We start from the raw sequence: 21,019 nt of genomic DNA on the forward strand, positions 1-21,019 counted from the left end.
CATGAAACCATACTGCTGATCACTAATCATCATGTCCCTTCTTAACCTTGCTTCCACTACTCTTTCCCATAACTTCATGCTGTGACTGATCAATTTTATCCCTCTGTAGTTACTACAGCTCTGCACATCACCCTCATTCTTAAAAAATCGGTACCAAAACACTTTTTCTCCATTCCGCAGGCATCCTCTCACTTTCCAAGATTTCATTAAACAATCTGGTTAAAAACTCCACTGCCATTTCACCTAAACACCTCCATGCTTCCACAGGTATGTCATCTGGGCCAACAGCCTTTCCATTCTTCATTCTCTTCATAGCTATCCTTACTTCCTCCTTGATAATCCATTGTACTTCATGATTCACTATCCCTACATCATCCAACCTTCTCTCCCTCTCATTCTCTTCATTCATCAACCCCTCAAAGTACTCTTTCATTTTCTCAACACACTCTCCTCGCATGTGAGTATGTTTCCCTCATTATCCTTTATCACCTTTACCTGCTTCACATCTTTCCTAGCTCGGTCCCTCTGTCTAGCCAATCGGTACAGGTCCTTTTCTCCCTTAGTGTCCAACCTTTCATACAACTCTTCATATGCCTTATCCTTAGCCTTCGCCACCTCTCTCTTTGCCATGCACTTCATCACCTTATACTCCTGTCTACTTTCTTCATCTCTCTGACAATCCCACTTCTTTGCCAACCTCTTTCTCCTTATACTCTCCTGTACTTCCTCATTCCACCACCATGTCTCCTTCTCGTCCAGATGTGATACCAAGCGCCTTTCTAGCCATCTCCCTTACTAGCTCTGTTGTAGTTACCCAGCTATTTGGTAACTCTTCACTGCCACCCAGTGCCTGCCTTAACTCATCCCTGAACTCACCCAGTGCCTGCCTTAACTCATCCCTGAACTCCACCTCACAATTACCCTTTTTCAAATTCCACCACTTGATCCTTGGTGCTGCCCTTACACTCCTCCTCCTCTTCTTGATAACCAACACCATCCTACAAACCACTATCCTATGCTGCCTAGCGACACTTCCTCCGGTCACCACTTTACAGTCTCCAATCTCCTTCAAACTCGCCCTCCTACATAAGATATAATCCACCTGTGTGCATCTTCCTCCACTCTTGTATGTCACCCTATGCTCCTCCCTCTTGTTAAAATACGTATTTCACCACAGCCATGTCCATCCTTTTCGCAAAATCCACTACCATCTGACCTTCTGCATTCCTTTGTTTAACATCATACCTACCCATCACTTCCTCATTCCCTCTGTTCCCTTCACCAACATGCCCATTCAAATCTGCTCCAATCACCACTCTCTCACCCTTGGGTACAGTCATCACCACTTCATCCAATTCACTCCAAAATTTTTCTTTCTTATCCATCGCACACCCAACTTGTGGAGCATACACACTAACAACATTCATCATTACACCATCAATTTCCAGCTTCATAAACATCACTCTATCCGACACTCTTTTCACCTCCAAAACACTCTCAGCATACTGTTCCTTCAGAATAACTCCTACGCCATTTCTCCTCCCATCCACACCATGACAAAACAATTTGAACCCACCTCCAATACACCAAGCCTTACTCCCCTTCCATCTGGTCTCTTGCACACACAATATACCAACCTTCCTTCTGTCCATCATATCAGCTAGCTCTCTCCCTATACCAGTCATACTGCCAACATTCAAAGTTCCGACCCTCACTACCACAGTCCTAGCCTTTCTCCTCTCCTTCTGCCTTTGGCCATGTCTTCTGCCTCTTCTCCTCCTTCGGCCAACAGTAGCCCAATTTCCGCCAGCACCCTGTAGGCCAACAGTACTGGTGGCGGTTGTTGTTAACCCGGGCCTCGACCGATCCGGTATAAAAATTTTTCTTGGTGACTGCATGATTTGTTAAATAGAGTGAATGGAACATAACAATGAGTGTAGTACTTCCTGGGGTGGAGAGCCCAGAGATTTCATCAGACCTCAATAGTGCCTTCTTAGTATTACATATGGGGTCCTTTTTCCTTTTATTTCTTACAGTTTCTGAAGTATGACGACTTTGTAAAAGCAAAATATTTAAAACATGCTACATTACTTATAGGTTCACAGGTCTTTACTGGGCTATTGACCCAAAGGTCTTTATAAGACTAGCCGTGTGTACCCAATATAATACTAGAGAAACCCAATGTAAAGGACCTTGTCAAAAGTTAAAAATCTTAGCTGGCAACAACTGCCCAATACCTAGGAGGGTCATAGGTGAAATCCCTGGCAGGAATTTACGGTTTCCCATCCAGTCATCCAGGCTATGTTTAAACAGGGTCATAGCGGAGCTCTGTTTGACGTGAATTGGTAGCCTGTTCCAGGAGAGTGGCAACCTCCGAGAGACACGTCTGTCTCTCCAGCATGTACTATTTATGTCGCAGGTCAGGTTAAGGTCCCTGGAGCAGGTGGCCCTTGTCCCATTTGACTTGCAGATGTGCAGCATTTCCATTAGGTTTAGATCTGAGATTGTTCTGTAGACCAAGCACAAGTCTCCTCTATGCAGTCTGTATATTACAGAGTACAGCAACAGGGACTTCAGTCTGCCAATGGATACCCTGAATTTTCTTAGTTAGAAAACTCTGAGGCCTCTCACATTGCTGCAGGTGCCTGGTAAGGTACATATTAAAGGAAGTATTGTACTCAATTACTGGCCTCATGAGGGTGGAGTACAGGGAAGTTATGACCTCTTTCACTCTTGAGGCAATGCCTTTGCTAATGAGGTATGTGACATAGAATTTTTTCCTTACCACAGTAGACACATGGTGGTCAGAGTTTAGGCTACAATCAACTTCCATTGCCAAGTCTCTCACTACTCAGTTGTTACTTAGGGGATTATTATTTATATGATAGTCTACAGGCATATTGTTTTTACCAAAGGGAATGATAATGCATTTTTAGAAGAGCTTGAGTTCGTGGCTTTGGCACCAATCATTGGTGTGTGTGTGTGTAAGCCCCTCTTCAAGTGTATTGACACTGTTTGTGGATTCAGTGACTGTACCTAACTTGCAGTCATCAGCAAACTTAGTCAGCCACATCCCATGTGTTTTGGCTTGAACTTCTGAGAAGTATATGGCAAACAATAGGGGGCCCAATACTGACCCCTGTGGAACCCCACTGGTGACAGGTTTGCTGGTTGAGATAAAGTTCCCAACTCTGACTGAGTGTGACCTGTCAGTGAGGCAGTTAGCAACCCACCTGACAACATAAGGGTTGATATTCAAATGGGAGACTATCAATATCTGAATATGGGATCGTGTCGAAGCCTTGGGTAAGTCAAGGTAGACTGCATGCACAGATTTGACTTGTCTATGGCTCTGGTGAAATTTTTGAAGAAATCCGCCAGGTTCAACAGGCATAACCTGCCTTTGACCAAACAAAACTGTGTCAGAGCAAGGGTTTGGAGATCACCTATATCCTTATAAGGTCCATGATGATTCATTCCATGGCCTTATAAATAAGGATATAGGTGATCTACAAACTCTTGATCTGACACATTAAATAATGAACCAACAAATGCAGGGAGAAATGATTTTAATATCTAGGTCAGGAGCAAGAGAGAAAAAGTACAGTTATGTACATTTACCAAAAATGTAGATGTTAGAGTGTATTTACTGTTGCAGTCATCACATTTGGGTTATCCTGCCAAGGGTAGCCCTCAGTCAGCCTGAATACCAGAGGCTTAGTATTTTTGCATCAGTTGCTGTTGCTCCAGGACTGACATCAGGTTGTCAGTGGTATAAAATCAGGCAGCTGTCACCATTACATCAGTTTTTCTTGCCCTGTCAGGAGCCCCCAAATAGGGAGCTAAGTTATGGTGGAAAAAACTCCACCAGTAGAAAGTAAATACCAAAAATTCCCTGTAGGGAGAGAGAGAGAGAGAGAGACAGACAGAGAGAGAGAGACAGAGAGAGAGAGAGAGACAGAGAGAGAGAGAGAGAGACAGAGACAGAGAGAGAGACAGAGAGAGAGAGACAGAGAGAGAGAGAGAGAGAGACAGAGAGAGAGAGAGAAAGACAGAGAGAGAGAGAGAGAGAAAGACAGAGAGAGAGAGAGAGAGAGAGAGAGAGAGAGAGAGAGAGAGAGACAGAGAGAGAGAGAGAGAGAGAGAGAGAGAGAGAGAGAGAGAGAGAGACAGAGAGAGAGAAACAAGGGGATGGAGGGAGGGAAACCAGGACTGCAACAGTGAATACACTCAAACATCTACATTTATGGTAAGTGTACACAACTGTACTATGTTCTTCGTATTTAATTGTTGCAGTCATCACATTTGGGTTGATTCCCAAAGCTGAAGAAAAGGGTGGAGGCAGTTAAGAAGACTGGGGGTTGGCTAGGATGCCCTACAAAAGACTGCGGTGGCAAAGCCTGCCCTGGATTTGGAGAGATAGGCAGGTGGTAATGCTTGGTGAAGGTATGAATAGATGTCCATGTTGCAGCCACCAGGATGTCCCTGGTGGGAACCCCTCTGACAAAAGCTGCAGAGGTGGAGGTTGCCCTGGTTGAATGTGTCCTGACCTCCTTTGGGGGTGGTTTCGTTCGTAAGAAATTAATGCAGTGTGCTAACTATTTGGAGATGGTTTGTTTGGAAATAGCCTTGCCCTCTGCCCCTGTTGCAAAGCTGACTAATAATTGATCATTTTTTCTAAAAGATTTAGTCCTGTCCAGATAGAATCTGAGCTGTCTGTGCATATCTAGAGAGAGTGCAGAATCCTTTCCCCCTTGCTTTGTGGGTTAGGGAAAAAAGTGGGCAAATATATGGATTGGTTGAGAGCCACACTGGACACCACTTTTGGCATAAAGGATGGGTTAGTCCTGAGGGAGACCCTGTCAGCATGGAAAATGATGAAGGGCTCTACAGCCATGAGTGCTTGTAGCTCTGATGCTCTTCTAGCTGAAGTGATAGCCAGAAGCAAGGCTGTCTTCCAGGAGAGAAATTTTAACTCTGCTGAAGCTGCAGGTTCAAAGGGGGGTAGGGTGAGCTTTTACAACACAAAGTTAAGGTCCCAAGCTGGGGTAGGAGCTCTTCTGGGTGGCCTTCAGTTGTTAGGCCCTCTTAGGAACTGTTTGGCGAGAGGCTGTGAGAAGAGAGGTGGCTCTGTGCTGTAATGAGCAGAGATGGCAGAGGTATGAATTTTAATAGAAGAGAAGGATACACCCCTGTGTAGTAGGTCTGCTAGGTAATCCAGGATGACAGGTAGGGAGGGCTGTGCTGTTTTGGCTCCCTTAGCCTGGGTCCAGATGCAAAACCTTTTCCACTTATCAGCATAGGATTTTCTGGTGCTGGGGCATCTGGCCTCACGTATAACATCTAGTACGTGTTTGCTTAGGCTGGCAGCTTGAGGAGAGGTCAGGGAATAAGCCAGGCAGCCAGGTTGTGGGTCTGCAATTGGGAATGCATGAATTCTCCATTCCCTTGTGTCAGGAGTGTTGGAATCTGAGGTAGGTGACAGGCTGCGCAGCAGTGGATACCAGTGCTGGTGTGGCCAGTCTGGGGCAATCAGGATTGCCCTCGGTTTTTCCTCCTTTATTTTGAGCAGTACCCTTTGAATCAGTGGTACAGGGGGAAATGCATAGACCGAGAGGTTTACCCACTGGAAGGATAGAGTATCCACTTTCCAGGCCTTGCTGTGAGGTTCCCTGGTGCTGAATTTGCTGAACTGATGACTGGAGTAGGAGGCAAAGAGGTCGAACTTTGGGGTGCCCCATTTCTGGGTTATAAGGGTGAAGGTTCTGTGATCTAGCTGCCACTCGTGGGTCTAGCAGGTTTCTGCTTAAGTTGTCTGCCAGAGTGTTTAGAGAGCCTGGCAGGAATTGTGCTAGCAAGTGTAGTTGCATGGCTGAGGCCGTGCGCCAAAGGGGCATGGCAAGCCTGCAGAGAGGGTAAAAGAGTGAGTCCCTCCCTGCTTGTTGATATACCACATCACTGTGGTGTTGTCTGTTTTGATCAGTAGAGGCCCTAGGGAGAGTAGGGGTCTGATAGCTGTCAGGGCGTGCTGAACAGCTAGCATCTCTTTTTGGTTGATGTCCAGATGTATTTGATTTGGGCTCCAATGGCTCTGAATGCACCTGCCATTCAAGTGTGCACCCCAGGCATAGTCTGATGCATCTGTGGTGAGTGTCTGGGCGGTGTGGGGTTGTGAGAAGGGAAGTTCCTTGTTGTGGTTGCATGCTGCTGCCCACCAAAGAAAATCTTTTCTTAGACAAGGTATCATTGGTATGAAAGTTTCCAGGTCTTGAGAGTGTTGACACCAAAGGCTTTTTAGGTACCATTGTAGTTTCCTCATATGCAGTCTGGCATATGAATGAGTAGGATGCAGGAGGCCATGAACCCTAGATCTTGCAGGATTTTCCTTGCGGATAACTGGGTGCTGGTGGCTAGTTGAGAGAGGTAGGCTTGTTTTTCTGGTGTAAGGAATGCCATCTGGGATGCTGTGTCCAGGCTTGCTCCCAGAAATACAATTTTTTGCGTGGGGACTAGTTTTGATTTCTTTTCATTGATAGTATACCCCAGGGAGGTCAGTAGGTTCTTTACAAAAGTCAGGTACTGTAGCAGTTTTTCCTGTCTGCCTAAATCAGGCAATCATCTAAGTAGGGGTAAATTTGAATATTTCTTTGTCTGCAAAAAGCAATGGCTAGAGCCAGACATTTTGTGAAAACTCTGGGAGCAGTGGATAAGCCAAAGGGAAGCACAGAGAACTGAAAGTGCATAGATCCTACCCTGAAACGTAGGCATTTCCTGCGTGATTCCCTGATTGGGATGTGTAGGCAGGCCTCCTTTAGGTCTAGGGTGGCTAACCAAGCATCCCTGGAAAGCATTGGTAGAAGCTGCAGGAGGGTGAGCATTTTGAATTCTGGTATCACCAGAAAGGTGTTTAGAATGGATAGATTGAGGATGGGGCGCCATGTGCCCTCTTTTCTAGGTACCAGGAAGAGTCTGGAGTAGAAACCTTGGCCTATCTGTTCTGCAGGAACATGCACTGGTGCCCTCATGGAGAGCAGGGAAAGGACTTGCTTTTTGGCCTCTGCCCACTAGTTTGGAGGAAGATCTGGGAACCCTTTTGGGGTTGGCGTAGTGTGGAAATAAAATTTGTATCCCTGGGACACTATGTTGAGGACCCATCGGTTGTTGGTAATGGTGGCCCAGTTGCTTGAGTGGAAGGAGACTTTTCCTCCTAGGGGCACAAGCAGGTGGGCAGAGGTAAGGGGTGGAAGTGAAAAGTCATTGTGAATTCTTACCATAAGAGGGTGGCTTTTCACTCCCTGTTTTTGAAGAGTAGGAACTCCATTGCTTAGATCTATGCATTCCCTGGGACTTCTGTTGGGGGGTCTTGGCTGAGCTGGCCTGGAGAGGGCAAGAAAGGACCAGTGCTTGGAGGGGCAATGCCTACTGAACCTCAGAGGCTGAACCTGTAAGAAGTCCTTAACTGTCTGCATAGATTTAGCTTTTTCTTCCATCTTTTTAAGACCTCTTCTGCCTTGGTGCCAAATAAGTTGTCTTTGTTCAAGGGTGCATCCAATAATTTGGATTTGACATGGTCTGGCAAGGTCTGTTCTTTAAGCCAAGCATGCCTTCTAAGGACAGAACCAGTGATTGCTGCCCTGCAAAATGCTTCTAGGGCGTCAAAACCACATTGTAAAGAGTGCTTAGTTACTTGACTTGCAGAATGCATTAACTCTTGTAATTCTTTATTTTCTGCACAAGCAGGTAAAGAAGATATTTTTTGTTTGTGGAGTTCCATGGTATGCTGCTGATATTTCAGCATATGGAACTGACAATTTAATGCTCTAATAGCAAGAATAGCAGAAGTGTATACTTTTTTCCCCATCTGAATAATGCTCAGGAATCCCTATCTGAGGGGGTGGGATTCTTAGCTGAAGTTGCTTGAGAGATGACCTCGGGGTCAGCAGTAGGATTTCTGAAAAGAAATTTGTGAGAGTCAGGGACTCTGTAATACCTGTCAGGTTTCTGGGAGCAGGAGGAAGGATGTCAGGAGTCAGACTGGATTCCATAAAAACATCATCCACAACATCCAGGACAGGAGGAATGGCCAAGGGTCTGTGCTGTGGTAGATCTAAGAATTCCGATTCTCTTTTTTGACTGAGGATAGTCTTGACATTCCCATTGGAAATGTTCCCTTAAAGTATGTAGGGTTCCCCAAATGAAAATTCCTCGGGTGGGCAGGCAGAAGGAACAGATTCTTCTGCATCAGAATCCTCATAAGCAGAGAGGGGTTGCACATCTTCATATTCAATGCATCAGAGTCATCACACTCCTGTTCAAATAAACCTACTGGGGACAAGTCTCTTTTTCTTTTGGAAGGGGTAGCCTGGCTTCCTCTAATAAGCAAAATAAGGTCTTCTGCCATTTTAAGCATTTAAGACTGAGGGCAAGGAAGGAGGTGCCTGAGCTTGGGTTGCCGTTTTTTTTTGGGTGTGGTTCATACCCTAGGTCTTAGACACTCAGTAGTTTTAGAAAGAAATGAAGATGCGAAAGAAGTCGTTGGTCTGTGATGAGCTTCCTCGAATGCCAGTGCCTGTTCAGCAGCTCTGGACCCATCCAAGGTAGAGACATCCACAGGATTCTTAGTTGAAGAAGAGTATCGCAGCATACCGGACTCTGAAAGGGTCTCGGTAGCGGCCTGTGAATCCACAGAAGCGAGCATCAGGGGCTGCAAAAGCACCTCACTGAGAACCAGAGAACTGACAACTAGCTTAACGGAAGCGTCTTCGGCAGTTTTGAACCTGTGCTGTCTGTCTCTGTCTTTATCCTTACACTTTTTTTGAAGATCGGTAGTCGGATGGCTTACTGAAGCCATATCAGAATTCGAGGACTGAGAGCAAAAATATCTAGCTACAAAAAGGGCTCGATGATGTATAGTTCTGGCATTGAACAGAGCACAAAAGCAACAGCGGGGGACATCGTGGTCTGGGCCTAAACAGGTGACACAGTAAGAATGGAAGTCTAGGTGTGGTATTTGCTTTCCACAGGCGAGACAATTGTTAACTTTTTCTGACATCATGGTAAGAAATAGGCAAAAACGAACTGCTATGAAAACAAAAATGGGGGAGAAACCACGCTGCAGCACAGAACTAAAGGATTAAGCGTTTTTCGTTTATTTCAATGAACAAGAAGTTTGTTCATTGAAATAAACGAAAAACACTTAATCCTTTAGTTCTGTGCTGCAGCGTGGTTTCTCCCCCGTTTTTGTTTTCATAGTTTTTCTGACATCAGTTAGAGCAAGAAAAAAGGATCCCCAATGGGCTACTTAGCTTTAGAAGACTTCAATTCAGAAATTAAAATTCAGGTAGCGGTCGACTGGCACTCGTGCGAACTGTTTCTGCTTCAGGCTCCTTGGCAAGAAAGACTGATGTAAAGGCGTCGGCTGCCTGATTTTATACCACTAACGACCTGATGTCAGTCCTGGAGCGACAGCAACCGACGCAGATATACTAAGCTTCTGGTATTCGGGCCAGCTGAGGGCTACCCAAATGTGATGACTGCAACAGTGAAACACGAAGAACATCTAGAATGTCAAATTCAGCATTAATTGTCCTGTAAAAGTGGGCCAGGCACCAGACCACATGTAATCAGGTGATAAAAACAGCACAATCAAATTGTCAAAAAGTATGAAGAGACAAGACTATTAGTTTGGAGGATTTAATAGCTTTTGACCTAACTGATCAGCCCTTATGCTTATATAGAATGGAGAGTGCAACTAATTTATTAAAAACATTTAAAAATAAGGTGTGCAGTAATAATGCTCCATACATCCATAACTGTACACTGACTGAGAAAGGGGATGGATGGGATACTAATAAGAATTAACAACGATACCATGTTTTTATTTATTTATTTTGCATAAGATGAAATGGCATTAAGAAAATAAGATGAACACATCCAACTCATTTTGGCGATTATATATAAATTTGACTTAAACGAAGAACTATTTTCAGTTTTGTATAACTATAAAACAGATATTTAAAAATAAGTGGAAAGGCCTAGTAACCGATATGGTTAGAGAAAGAGAAGCGTCATGGAAATGTAGGACACGTTCAATGAAAATCGGGTCCTAGCATAAACATTCAAAGGACAGATCCGGTCTGAAGTTATTGTTAATGACTAATCTATATAGCAGCTTCTGAATGTTACCAAGAACATTTGGAAAGATCAGTCTCACCTGGAAGTTCATAAAAGTAATTATTGTAATAATAATAATAATAATAATAATAATAAATAAATATTTACACTCTGGTTCCATGGTACAGAGAGATGAACCTCTGATTACTGTCCCAGTGACTAATGTTCGATCAGCAGCACTAGTGTCTGAGGGACCATATGAAGGTGGATGAGCTCATTCAATATCAGAGGAGGGATGTTGTTAGACCTATGCCACTGGCAACACATAGTTGTGCCTGTGTGTACTGCCTACCTACACAAGTTATTTTGGCCAGCATTGTATGAGGCAGGGACAGCCCTGGTGAGCCATGAAAAAGAGGAGGTATGTGAAGAACTGCTTATTCCTCCCCACTCTAACCGGGCAGCTATAACAAGTCTGCAAGCAGCCTATGAAAATGAAGGAGTGGGCATCCCCACAGCACTCTTAGATGGAACACTCCATATCACCTAGGTTGCAGAGCTGGGGTAATGGATGGGCCCACAAGGCTTTCCAGACAACAAATGGACTGTAGGGCTCTCATCTAGTCCACAGACGCCAGACTCCTGCCCCATATGGATACAGGTAGTGAAGCTGGCAGGCAAGGCCCTATGGAAGTGGGAAGGGGAGAAAAATAGGTAAAGCAATGACTTTATGTTTAATTTTTCACAAACATAATATGGCCCTACTCACAGTGCTTGGAGACCAATATGATTTAATAAGGAATTTAATAATTTATCATTCAAGTTACATTTGCATAAAATCAGTTGGGTGTAGAAAAAAAGGAATAGTTAACTATCTGAGACACTACATAATATTTAATGTCTGTTTTACCAACAGTATAATCCTATGATTTCAACAGTATAATCCTATGATTCCTTAGGATTCTGGAATTTTTTCATGTTACATTATGACTACCCAAATATCAGGGGAATACACTATGTAATAGAAGAACCATATCTTACAGAAGCTGCTGTCTTACAGCTAGTAAAATATGTACACTACAAAATATTTCCCTTATAGCTAGTAAAATGTGTGCCACAAAATATTTCTCGTATAGCTAGTAAAATTATAGCTAGTAAAATGTGTGCCACAAAATATTTCTAAAGTACCGTAAGGCAGGCCTACAGGGCAAAGCAGAACCCCCCCTGAGCAGTAATGTGCCTGGTGTCATCCAGCTGTCTGGAACACCTCCATAATTATGCCCTTCACCTAACCTGAACAGGAAAAAAAAAAAAACACTTTTCTGCTTTTAAATTGTAACAAGTTTATTTTATACACAGACAATTGTAGCTCTTCAATTTGGAAAAAAATGTTATTTTCACTTTTAATCTGTAACGAACTACATGGTTCATTTGCAGCAAACTGTGAGTTTATATTGCACAGAAAGCTTCAGTGCTTGGTTCTTTTGTTAAGGAAAAAAATTATTGTCTTCACTGCTGGATACAGTTTGTACGACACACAGAGTACTGCAGCACTTAAATTTGACTAGAAATGTAATATTAGCACTAGGCACAGGATATCGATTGGGGCTGGCTAATTTTGTGCCCCCTAACACTTTGCACCTGAGCCATCTGCCCCTTCGCCACACCCTAGATATGCTACTGTCTCTGGGTCTTTGCTACTGATTGATTACATTCAAAACATCTTTAAAAAATCAGATTCAATTTACTTACTTGTATGTCTACAAGTTCCTTCTCATTCTTGCCTTGTAAATTTTTAAGATCACAGACTTTGAGCTCCAGATATGAAAAGGCTGTTTTTAACTTGCTCTGCGGATAAAAAAATAAACAAACAAACACATAAGTAACAAGACTGTACCCAGAAAAAGTCACTTTATGTACAAGTGGATGCAAAACTCCAAGTTAGACATCCATCATTTTTGTCTTGAAGAACCAGGACGGACATACAGACACTGTTACGTACTTTAAAATCCACTTCTCTAGTGACAAATATATTAACTTGTTCTGTACTTTATGAACTACATTACACAATACAGAATGAACATATCCTTTAATCCTAAGTTAAAAGCACAGTGAAAGAACAAAGCCTTAAGTTACTTCTATAATGCAGTTTCTAGAATGAAGAGGGTGCAAACAGTGACAAGCAAAACTACAAACATAGCTCTAGTTAAACAGAATGAGGGAATGGTTGAAGATATCATGACCTGTGGTGTACCTACTGCTCTTCCCAATGTATAAGGTACAGATTCTGATCATAGTTCCTCCAGTAATCTTTTAGGACTACCTTATGTCAGATCTAATTAAACTGAATTCCAGCATCTTCTGAAAAGTACACCTACCTGAGAAGAGGTGCTGATATCCATACTTCCTTTTGTAAAAAAAATAAATGTATTACATCTGACCTGCTGCAAATTTTCCAACTTTATCCTGTACCTTCAAGATTTTATTTTACGAGAACAGTAATATAAATAAAAAGGAATAAAACAGAAAAATGGCCTATACATAATCAGATAATATAATGCTATTTGGATTGCTATATATTACAACTTAAATGCTTTTCCCACATTGTTTGCTGTGGAGAATAAAAAATGTATGTAATTCCTTCCTGAAGTAAAAGGTGGAACAAGGCTCAAAGAATAAAATTAAGCAATTTATTCAAGGTGATTGACCATGTGTTTCATGTAAGAAGACTCAAATGTATATAAAACGCACACACACACACACACACACACACACACACACACACACACACACACACCTTTCCAGCTTCCAAGCCATATGTACCCGAGGCCAGAAAGCCTAAAATTGGACTGAGCCTCACAAATACTCACAGGGGCCCTACAGATGCTTCCCCAGAATCCCATGAACACAGGCTATACAGTTAATTTATGCCTTGTATACAGTGCTAACGGGGTCCTTCCACTCAGTTTGTGAGCATCTCCTGGCTTCTGTAACAGTAAGCTCAGACAGACATCTCCGTGGTAATGAAGATGAAATCAGTCATGTACCCAGAATCAACTAGCAACCTGTAAAGCTGGAAGTCTAGTTGGGGGTAGGCCTGAGTGTTTTATGATGGGCTCACCTATCTTGCAGGGTGTTGATGTCTACAGCCCAATACAGCTCTCTAGTGGAGTTGCACAGAGGGGAGGGCTGACATTATTCCATCGTGGAGAGAAGCACTCGTGGGCTGTGTTTGCGTCCCTGCATGCCCCTTCCTAAGGGAAGGTGAGGGCATAAAACAAATCCCTGTAGTCAGGAATCGATGATGTAGGGTTGGGATGCCTTCATATTTTCTTTTATCATTCTTGCCAAAACAGAAAGGTATGCATCCATAGATGTGTTCCCAGACTGGTACGTCCAGTCTAGGGATTAAGCAGGTCTTGGGAAAGAGCGGCACTGATCCCTGGATGTCATTATGCTGAGCAGAGGAACAAAAAATATATATAAATCAATAAATATTTATTGATATCTACGCAATCAGTCATTACCACATTCTTTGTGGCTATGACACTAGTAAGGGCGTGTGCATAAAATATGATCTGACTGGTTGACTCTTCCCTACTACCTCAGGGGTCGAAGCCATGTGATATTTAATCCATGTACAGTATTTCCGTTTCTCTTCTAGTAAATATACAAACCTGATCACCATCTCTCAAGGCTGCATGACCTCAGAGTTGCTATATTTCATAAAGATGGCTGCAATGGGACAGAAAGTGAAGGGTGACTTGCATCCTTGCAAAGATTATAAGGTGTAAACATTTTGATACTAGTTTTTTGTACGTTTACTTTCTCTGTTTAGAAATAATTTACTAATCACTCAAGCAAAGTAGAAAGCAGTGATGCTAAAACTTCACAAAAGTCTAATAAGGATTTGTGTGATCGAAAAAAAATGGCACAACACTCATAACCTCTAATGATAAGCCATTAATACACATTAAAATTCTACTTCCAAGTTTGAGCCCAGAATAAAGCTACATAACACTCAATCCCACACTTTCTTTTACAAAGCATACAGTTGTCCAGAAAAGAACTTTCCCTACTAAGACTTTGTCAAAAATGAATCCATCTGCTGGGAACCTGACAGCAGAGTTGTAGTACTAGTCAAAAACATCTAAATGCACAAGCTGGAATATGGCCTTCCACAAACACTCAACTTCTTCAAAAAGCAATAAGTGAAATCTGTCATTCTGTCCTCCTAGCCATTTCTAGAACTAAGCACCATTATCTTCAATGAAAATTCAAATAGTTTTCTATTAACAAAAGGCGAACACTCCAATATTAAAGACAATGCATTTCAAACTTTCAAGAACACTGGACTGTTTTCCCAGTAATGCCTACAATGACACTATAATATTAAACTGATCTCATTCTGACTTGGTAATAGGTGAAGCAGCCTCTTCAAAAACTGGCCCTGCCTCAAGGAAATTCCACAGGACATAAGAAATATATAAACCCTAAAAATGCTTAAATCATTTAGAAATGTGTATGAAGAGACCATGGTGAATTCAGCCTGATACTGATCCCAGTACTGCGGTGGTGGTGCTGCGGTAGCATTGTCGCCTCACAGTAAGACGTTGTCCTGTTCGATTCTCAGCTAGAGCATCTTCTGTGTGGAGACGTGCATGAATGGGCGTACCTTCGTTGAAGGTTGTGCATCAGGGCTGGCAACTCGGCACGTAAAAATCTGCCAATCATTAGCGGATAGGAGTTCCACTGTGGCGACCCCTAACCGGGAAAAGCCGAAAGACACAACGACGACTGATCCCAGTAATAAATTTTAATTTAAAGAACTCTTTCTGTTCAGAATCAAAGCATAAAGATATGTAAATGTGTAAAAACTAAATATATCTACATGTGGTAACTCAACCACAATAAAAGATCTCTTTCTTATGTGTACATTGTAAATTAGAGATAACTGCAACATTTCATGTGTAAACAAGCTTTAATCCTATTTCAAACGCATCACCATATTCACAGACTTTTGCACTAATTAATGTCAGCTAGTGTTTTGTTACTCTTACAGTTTAATGCAATGTGGTTAGACATGCATCCTAAATAATCTGTTGTACTTAAGGGGAACATTTCCTCTCCAGTCTCTATCTAGCAGACACTGTGCTTACACTTAACGGTATGCACGTACCCTGACTCTATGTTAAAAATTTGGAAGGGGCACAAGGCAACAGTGACATGCAGGGTTTAAACCTTGGCATTAATGACTGAATGATTGTTTTTTTTAATATAAGCTCACATGTATTTATGTCTCAGTATCAGCACATATAACCATGTACATGCAAAGCAGCCTTACAATGATTTACAGCTTAGTTCCACTGCAGAATAATGTCTGGTGCATACATTCTACACCTTATATACAATTTAAATTTATATTCAAAGCATTTCCCCCAAGTTTTAATGATTATTTTAAATGAGAGACTTACAGCTTTACAGCTGAAACTACAAAACAACATAGACACAAAGACCACATAGAACAGGAAGAACACAAATCTGTTTCATAGTTTTACACTGTGAACATTTCATATTACTCAGTCACCATGCATCAAACTGGCAAGAATGTTTCTGTTGGTATTCTCAAAAGGCAAATATTACATTCTACCCATTCATCAATTTTTGCTACAATTTAAGGCAGACACATCCAGAACCGTTATATCCCCATTCGTTATTGATCAAACCAGTTCACAGCTCATCATACCTACACCAGTTTCTTCATGTGATGTTTCACCTCGTGGCTGAATATATATGGTTTCCATGGACAGCACAGGAGAGAGACGTGGGCATGCTAAAAATCCATTTCCCTGAGGTTTTGAGGAACCACTGACTGTACCCATATTGCTATCAAGGCCCAAACTACTCCATATGGCATTCAGTATATCAGTCAGATTATTTGGAAGAGCGTCCACTCCATCAACTGCCAGACTGTGTACAGTGCAACACAGGTTATTGTACACAAAGTGGTTTTCCTTCATGGAGAACATTCCCCTGGGACCAGAGTTTCATGCAAACTGACTTTCCACAAACTTCTTATCTGCTAGAGACTGAGAAAAGTCACTCAAGTAACAGAGCATTATTTTCATTACTATTATTACATCAACAATAGCATGAGGGCACACAGCTGTGTAAGTGGGCCTTATCCCTCCAGTAACTGAAGTGTCCAACATAGGCCATGCTTTACCCGCAGCAATGCAGGCAGATACAGTACCCATCCAACAGGAATGAAACCGTATCAAGCAAGATGGGCACTAGTAGCAAGGCATGGTGGGTCTCACCATATGGAAGAGTACAAAGTGTAAACAGCTATGTAACCATTTGATGTAGCATAGCATGGTGGTTCTCAGTACTTCAAAGACTACAAATTATCCAAGATATGTAAACATTTATCTAAATCCAAGATGTGTAAACATTTATGTAAAAGTCTGTACTGGTGTTAGAGAGTCCATTGTAAACAGAATGATTTTCCTTAAATGTAGTAAAAGAGTTTTTGTTAAGGTGTACATGTTTTGTGTGATAGACACCTGCTTTATTAGTGACAGCTATTTGTTTAAATGAGCTATGGAATGCAACATAAGAGGGCAGAGGAAAGCCCAGTTTCATAGAACATTTGCCCTATGTAACAGGGAACTATGTATCTAGTGGTTCAGGAAAAGAAATAGAATTGAGAACATTGTTGGAAAACCTTGAAGCAGTAGTCAGGATGTGTTCTTGAGGAAAAGAGAGATACCAGCACAGACTGTTTCCCATTAATGTAAGGCTGAGTTAAAGGTACTTGCTGTGCATTTAGTTAGATCACAAGACTTGGTTTTTGCTTGAAAGAACCTTCCTTCTTTTTGTTTGCATATGACAAACTGCACTATTTTTACAAAGGCTAATAGTCGCTTTAATCTTCCATAATGCGGGCACAGGAAAGGGGGGTAGATGATTAGTGGATCAACATGCAAGGATTCAACAGACAGTGCAGTTGGAAGAATGCTTCAAAAATAAGTTTAACTCTTAAGTCATATTATATGGCTTCTGATACAGACCATGTATCATTATGTTACCTTCCACACACATACCTGCCTGCAGTCTGTCCATCAGAATGAGGTTTTCAAAATTTCTTTCAAATGTACTATTTCTGCAGTACATACAGACTTTTAACCCAATTTATTAAAAGCTTACTAGTAAATCATGTCAAGGGAAGTGGCTGAAATGAAATGGACCCTATTATTAAGGTCATTTGTTATAAATGCTGCTGCAAATCCCACCAAAATGAGAGTAGGAAATTGGTTTAAAATACAAGCACACAGAATGCAAGACTGAAATTAAAGCAGCCTTCTCCAGCAGCCCAACAGTCATGGGGATTATGAGAACCACAATGAACCATGCTAGTTATTACTAATTTTACTAGGTTTAACTGGAAAATGAAGAAAAAAAAACACTGGAACTTTGTCAGAAGTCAATGGGACAGATAAGTAGATATGCTGGAAAGTTGTAGGCAGGTGTGAATGCAGGCAATTTATTTATTTTTTATTGATTGCAATTAAACTCATCATTGAGTGTGCTGCTTTTCACTTGGGAAGTACAAGCCTGCACATCCATATAATGGGGAAAATCCACTTAAGTAAAATACTCATGGCACTCGTTTGTTCATTTCTTGGAAGTGTGTCAAAAAGTAATAGTGAATGACATTCATACCCCGAAAATGGTGCAAGAAAAAATGCTCCCAGACTCGAGCATATGCATTCCAAGATTATTGTTTCATAAATGAAAAGATTCTTTTTTTTTATTTTCATCTTTAATACTAGCTTTTAATGCTGCTTTTTAGTCACTTCTGACAGAAGGAAAACATGAATATCTGGGAAAACTACCAACAACTATATCTATATTTCTACTGTAACAACTGCTCTTGGACATGTATTCTATAAAGTTCATTCAGCACTAATACTGAGGTGCTTTGATTTAAAGAAATGTCTGTTGCATTTTGTTTCATCTATTCTTTTAAAATGAATTCTGATGCATTTTCTTACATGAGAATAGCACTGAGCTTTCCTGTGGCTTTATTTTTTTTAACAGAAAATTTCAAGGTACACTTACGTGTATGCCCCACTAGCAACAAATTTAAATACATTACTAAGACCACTATGTTTTGTACTTTATGTACCTTCGCACTGCAAGATTAGTATATATTCAAGTGCATGCATCATTGTGTCCATTATATATTTATTTTTATCACAATCAAACAGAGTGAGTTGTCAGTCTAAACTGGTGTGGTCAGATGGCAGTCTCTGGGTGAAAAGTATGGGCCTCTTCTCATTTAATCACAGTTTAACAGTCACTGTTTTGTTGAAACAAGTTAAATACATTGCTGTGGCCATTATGTTTTATTTGACCACAACAAGAATTTTGAGGAGTACACAATAAATAAAATGTCATTAACTGGTGGGCATCCAGGCAGGCTAGGGACTCCTGATGTTATTTAATGACAGATCTATATTGTTAGCACTAAATAAGCTACAAATTACTACAGCACTCACCCTTCTTCATTACCTAGAGGAAAACAGATTTTGTACTTATTTTCTTCACTTGCTTAGAGAAAAACAGCTCTTATACTCACTTTCCTCACTTGTCTAGAGGAAAATAATTTTTTATTCAAACATGTCCAAGGATCAGCTCGCAGAGTTCTCTCCTGTCTATCCGATGAATCTGGGCATCTTGGAGCAATGTACAATTGCCTCATGTACACAGGCAACCCTCTCCCCCTACCTGTGAGAAATGCACTTATCTAGCCAAACTGGAGGTAAAGCTCTCCCCAACCAAGACTGAACTTGACAGTCAAGAGGAGAAGGTAAACACTTGCACCACACCACACTCATCACATAGTCCCACTAAGCCTACACTAGCAAACTCCACACAAGAACATTCGCAGAGGCTCTCGATAATAATCTGCTCAAGCAACAGAGACCTCCAAACCAGAAACGCAAGCAAACTCCACCCCCCAACACAACCCAAATGACTTATAGCCCACAGACTCAGTGTGCCAATAAACCACAGCCCATAAGACAAAACAATGTACCCAACACACTAATCATAGGTGACTCTATAGTCAGGCACACTGATGTCCCACTCACCAGGCTAAACAAGGAGAGGTTACTGTCAGCTGTCTGTGAGTGCCAGGATCCGCCACATAACCCACACACTCAGGTCACTCCACAACAAGTACAAATATGACTCTGTCATTCTCCATGTTGGTGTGAATGACCTGAGACATACCTCCCTGGACTACATGAAAAGAGACATGGAAGAGCTCTCCAATCTTGTAGCCCAGGCAGGTATGACCCTAACCCTGAGTAGAATCCTGCCATCTCCCAGAATGATACCACAGTACAAGGACAAAATGACTGACTTCAACAATTGGCTAAGCTTCTGGTGTCATTTTAAGGGGATCCAGTATCTGCCTGCCTGGGACGACATGGTCGACAGACTACGATGCTTTGCCAGAGATGGCCTGCACCTGTTGCCCCTGGGATTCCGGATACTGGCTAAGGGTCTTGCCGCCCCTATAGTGCATTTTTTAGGCAAGGTTCAAATGACAAATTCACCACCGTAACAGGAATAGGCAAGCAAAAACTGAGGATAATGCTACTCAATGCTAGAAGTCTAAATCTCAAAATGCACTCACTCGAGGCACTCCTTAAAATGGAGAGCATCGATAACTGTGCAGTAACTGAGACCTTGTTCAAGACTCTAGAGAGCACCCCTGCATTACTAGGCTAAAATTAATACCACACTTCGACCATCTAACCTGGACCAGAACACCAAAGGCGGAGGTGTGTCCATATCCATTAAGGATATCCACACCTCCAAGCTAGTTGCACAGCATAATGCATCCGAGGTTAACCAAGTGCAACTAACTCCGGGCAAAACTGCAATCCAAACTTGTAGCTTGCTACAGATCCCCCATCATGCCCCAGGATTCCCACTCCTCTTTTCTTGATATACTGGAAAATATTAGGGTTCAAATAAACATCGCAATAATGGGTGTGATTTGAACTACCCCACCATTAACTGGGAAAATTACTCATGTACCAACTCCTTTGCTCAATGCCTTCTAGAATTCATAAATTCCAATGCCCTGGATCAACTTATCCACACCCCCACCAGGGGCAACAATATCCTAGACCTAGTCATTACCAACATGAGTGACCAGTGTTCCACACCTGAAGTCAACTCCTCGTTGGTCAGATCCGACCATAAGCTAATCACCCTAGCTATCCGCATCCCACCCCCACCCACTATTAAGGAAACCACAGTAAAAAATTTCTCCAAAGCCAACTTCATGCTTCTTAAGACAGAAGTGGTGAACTTCATGACACCCATGCAGATGGACAATACAGTTACGACTGCTGAATCCTACACAAATGCACTCTATAAGCACTTACACGAGTGCATGGATCGTGTTATCCCAAACAGAACCAAGACGCTATCCTCCAAAAAAAGGAAGCCAATCTGGTGGTCTCTTGCCATAAACAAACTCTACAACAGAAGAAAGAAACTGTTGCAAAAGAGAGTAAAATCCCATGAGTGGAGGAGCTCCCTGGTCAGCCTCAGTAAGAAGCCGAGATCTCCTATAAGATCCTCCAAAGCTAGCTACGAAAACAAAATCGCCACTGATTTTAAGGGCAGCCACAAAGCATAGGTTCATAGGTAGGTACTAGACTATTGGCCCTAGGGCCTATACAAGCCTAGCCAAAAAGGTACCCTAGCTTTCGGCACCCAAGAAAATTATTTTCCTGCGCCCCTGTCAAGCAGAACCACAGAAGTGATCCCCGGGGTGAATTTCCTATTACCCATCCAATCATCAAGATTTTTCTTGAAG

At 42.0% G+C, this 21,019-nt stretch overlaps 1 protein-coding gene across 1 annotated transcript in view; it reads right to left on the reverse strand.

Annotated features, from left to right (window-relative positions):
• The window catches only part of LOC122814467 (zinc finger protein 91-like), a 493,609-nt gene that overhangs the window by 87,278 nt on the left and 385,312 nt on the right, over nucleotides 1-21,019 (reverse strand). The window contains exon 14 of the mRNA XM_044087047.1: nucleotides 11,866-11,961. Coding sequence (XP_043942982.1) covers nucleotides 11,866-11,961 — 96 coding nt within the window. The remainder of the gene's footprint in view (nucleotides 1-11,865; nucleotides 11,962-21,019) is intronic.

Source organism: Protopterus annectens, chromosome 10.part0, assembly GCF_019279795.1.
Source record: "Protopterus annectens isolate FY-2018-M chromosome 10.part0, PAN1.0, whole genome shotgun sequence".
Lineage (NCBI taxonomy): Eukaryota > Metazoa > Chordata > Ceratodontiformes > Protopteridae > Protopterus > Protopterus annectens.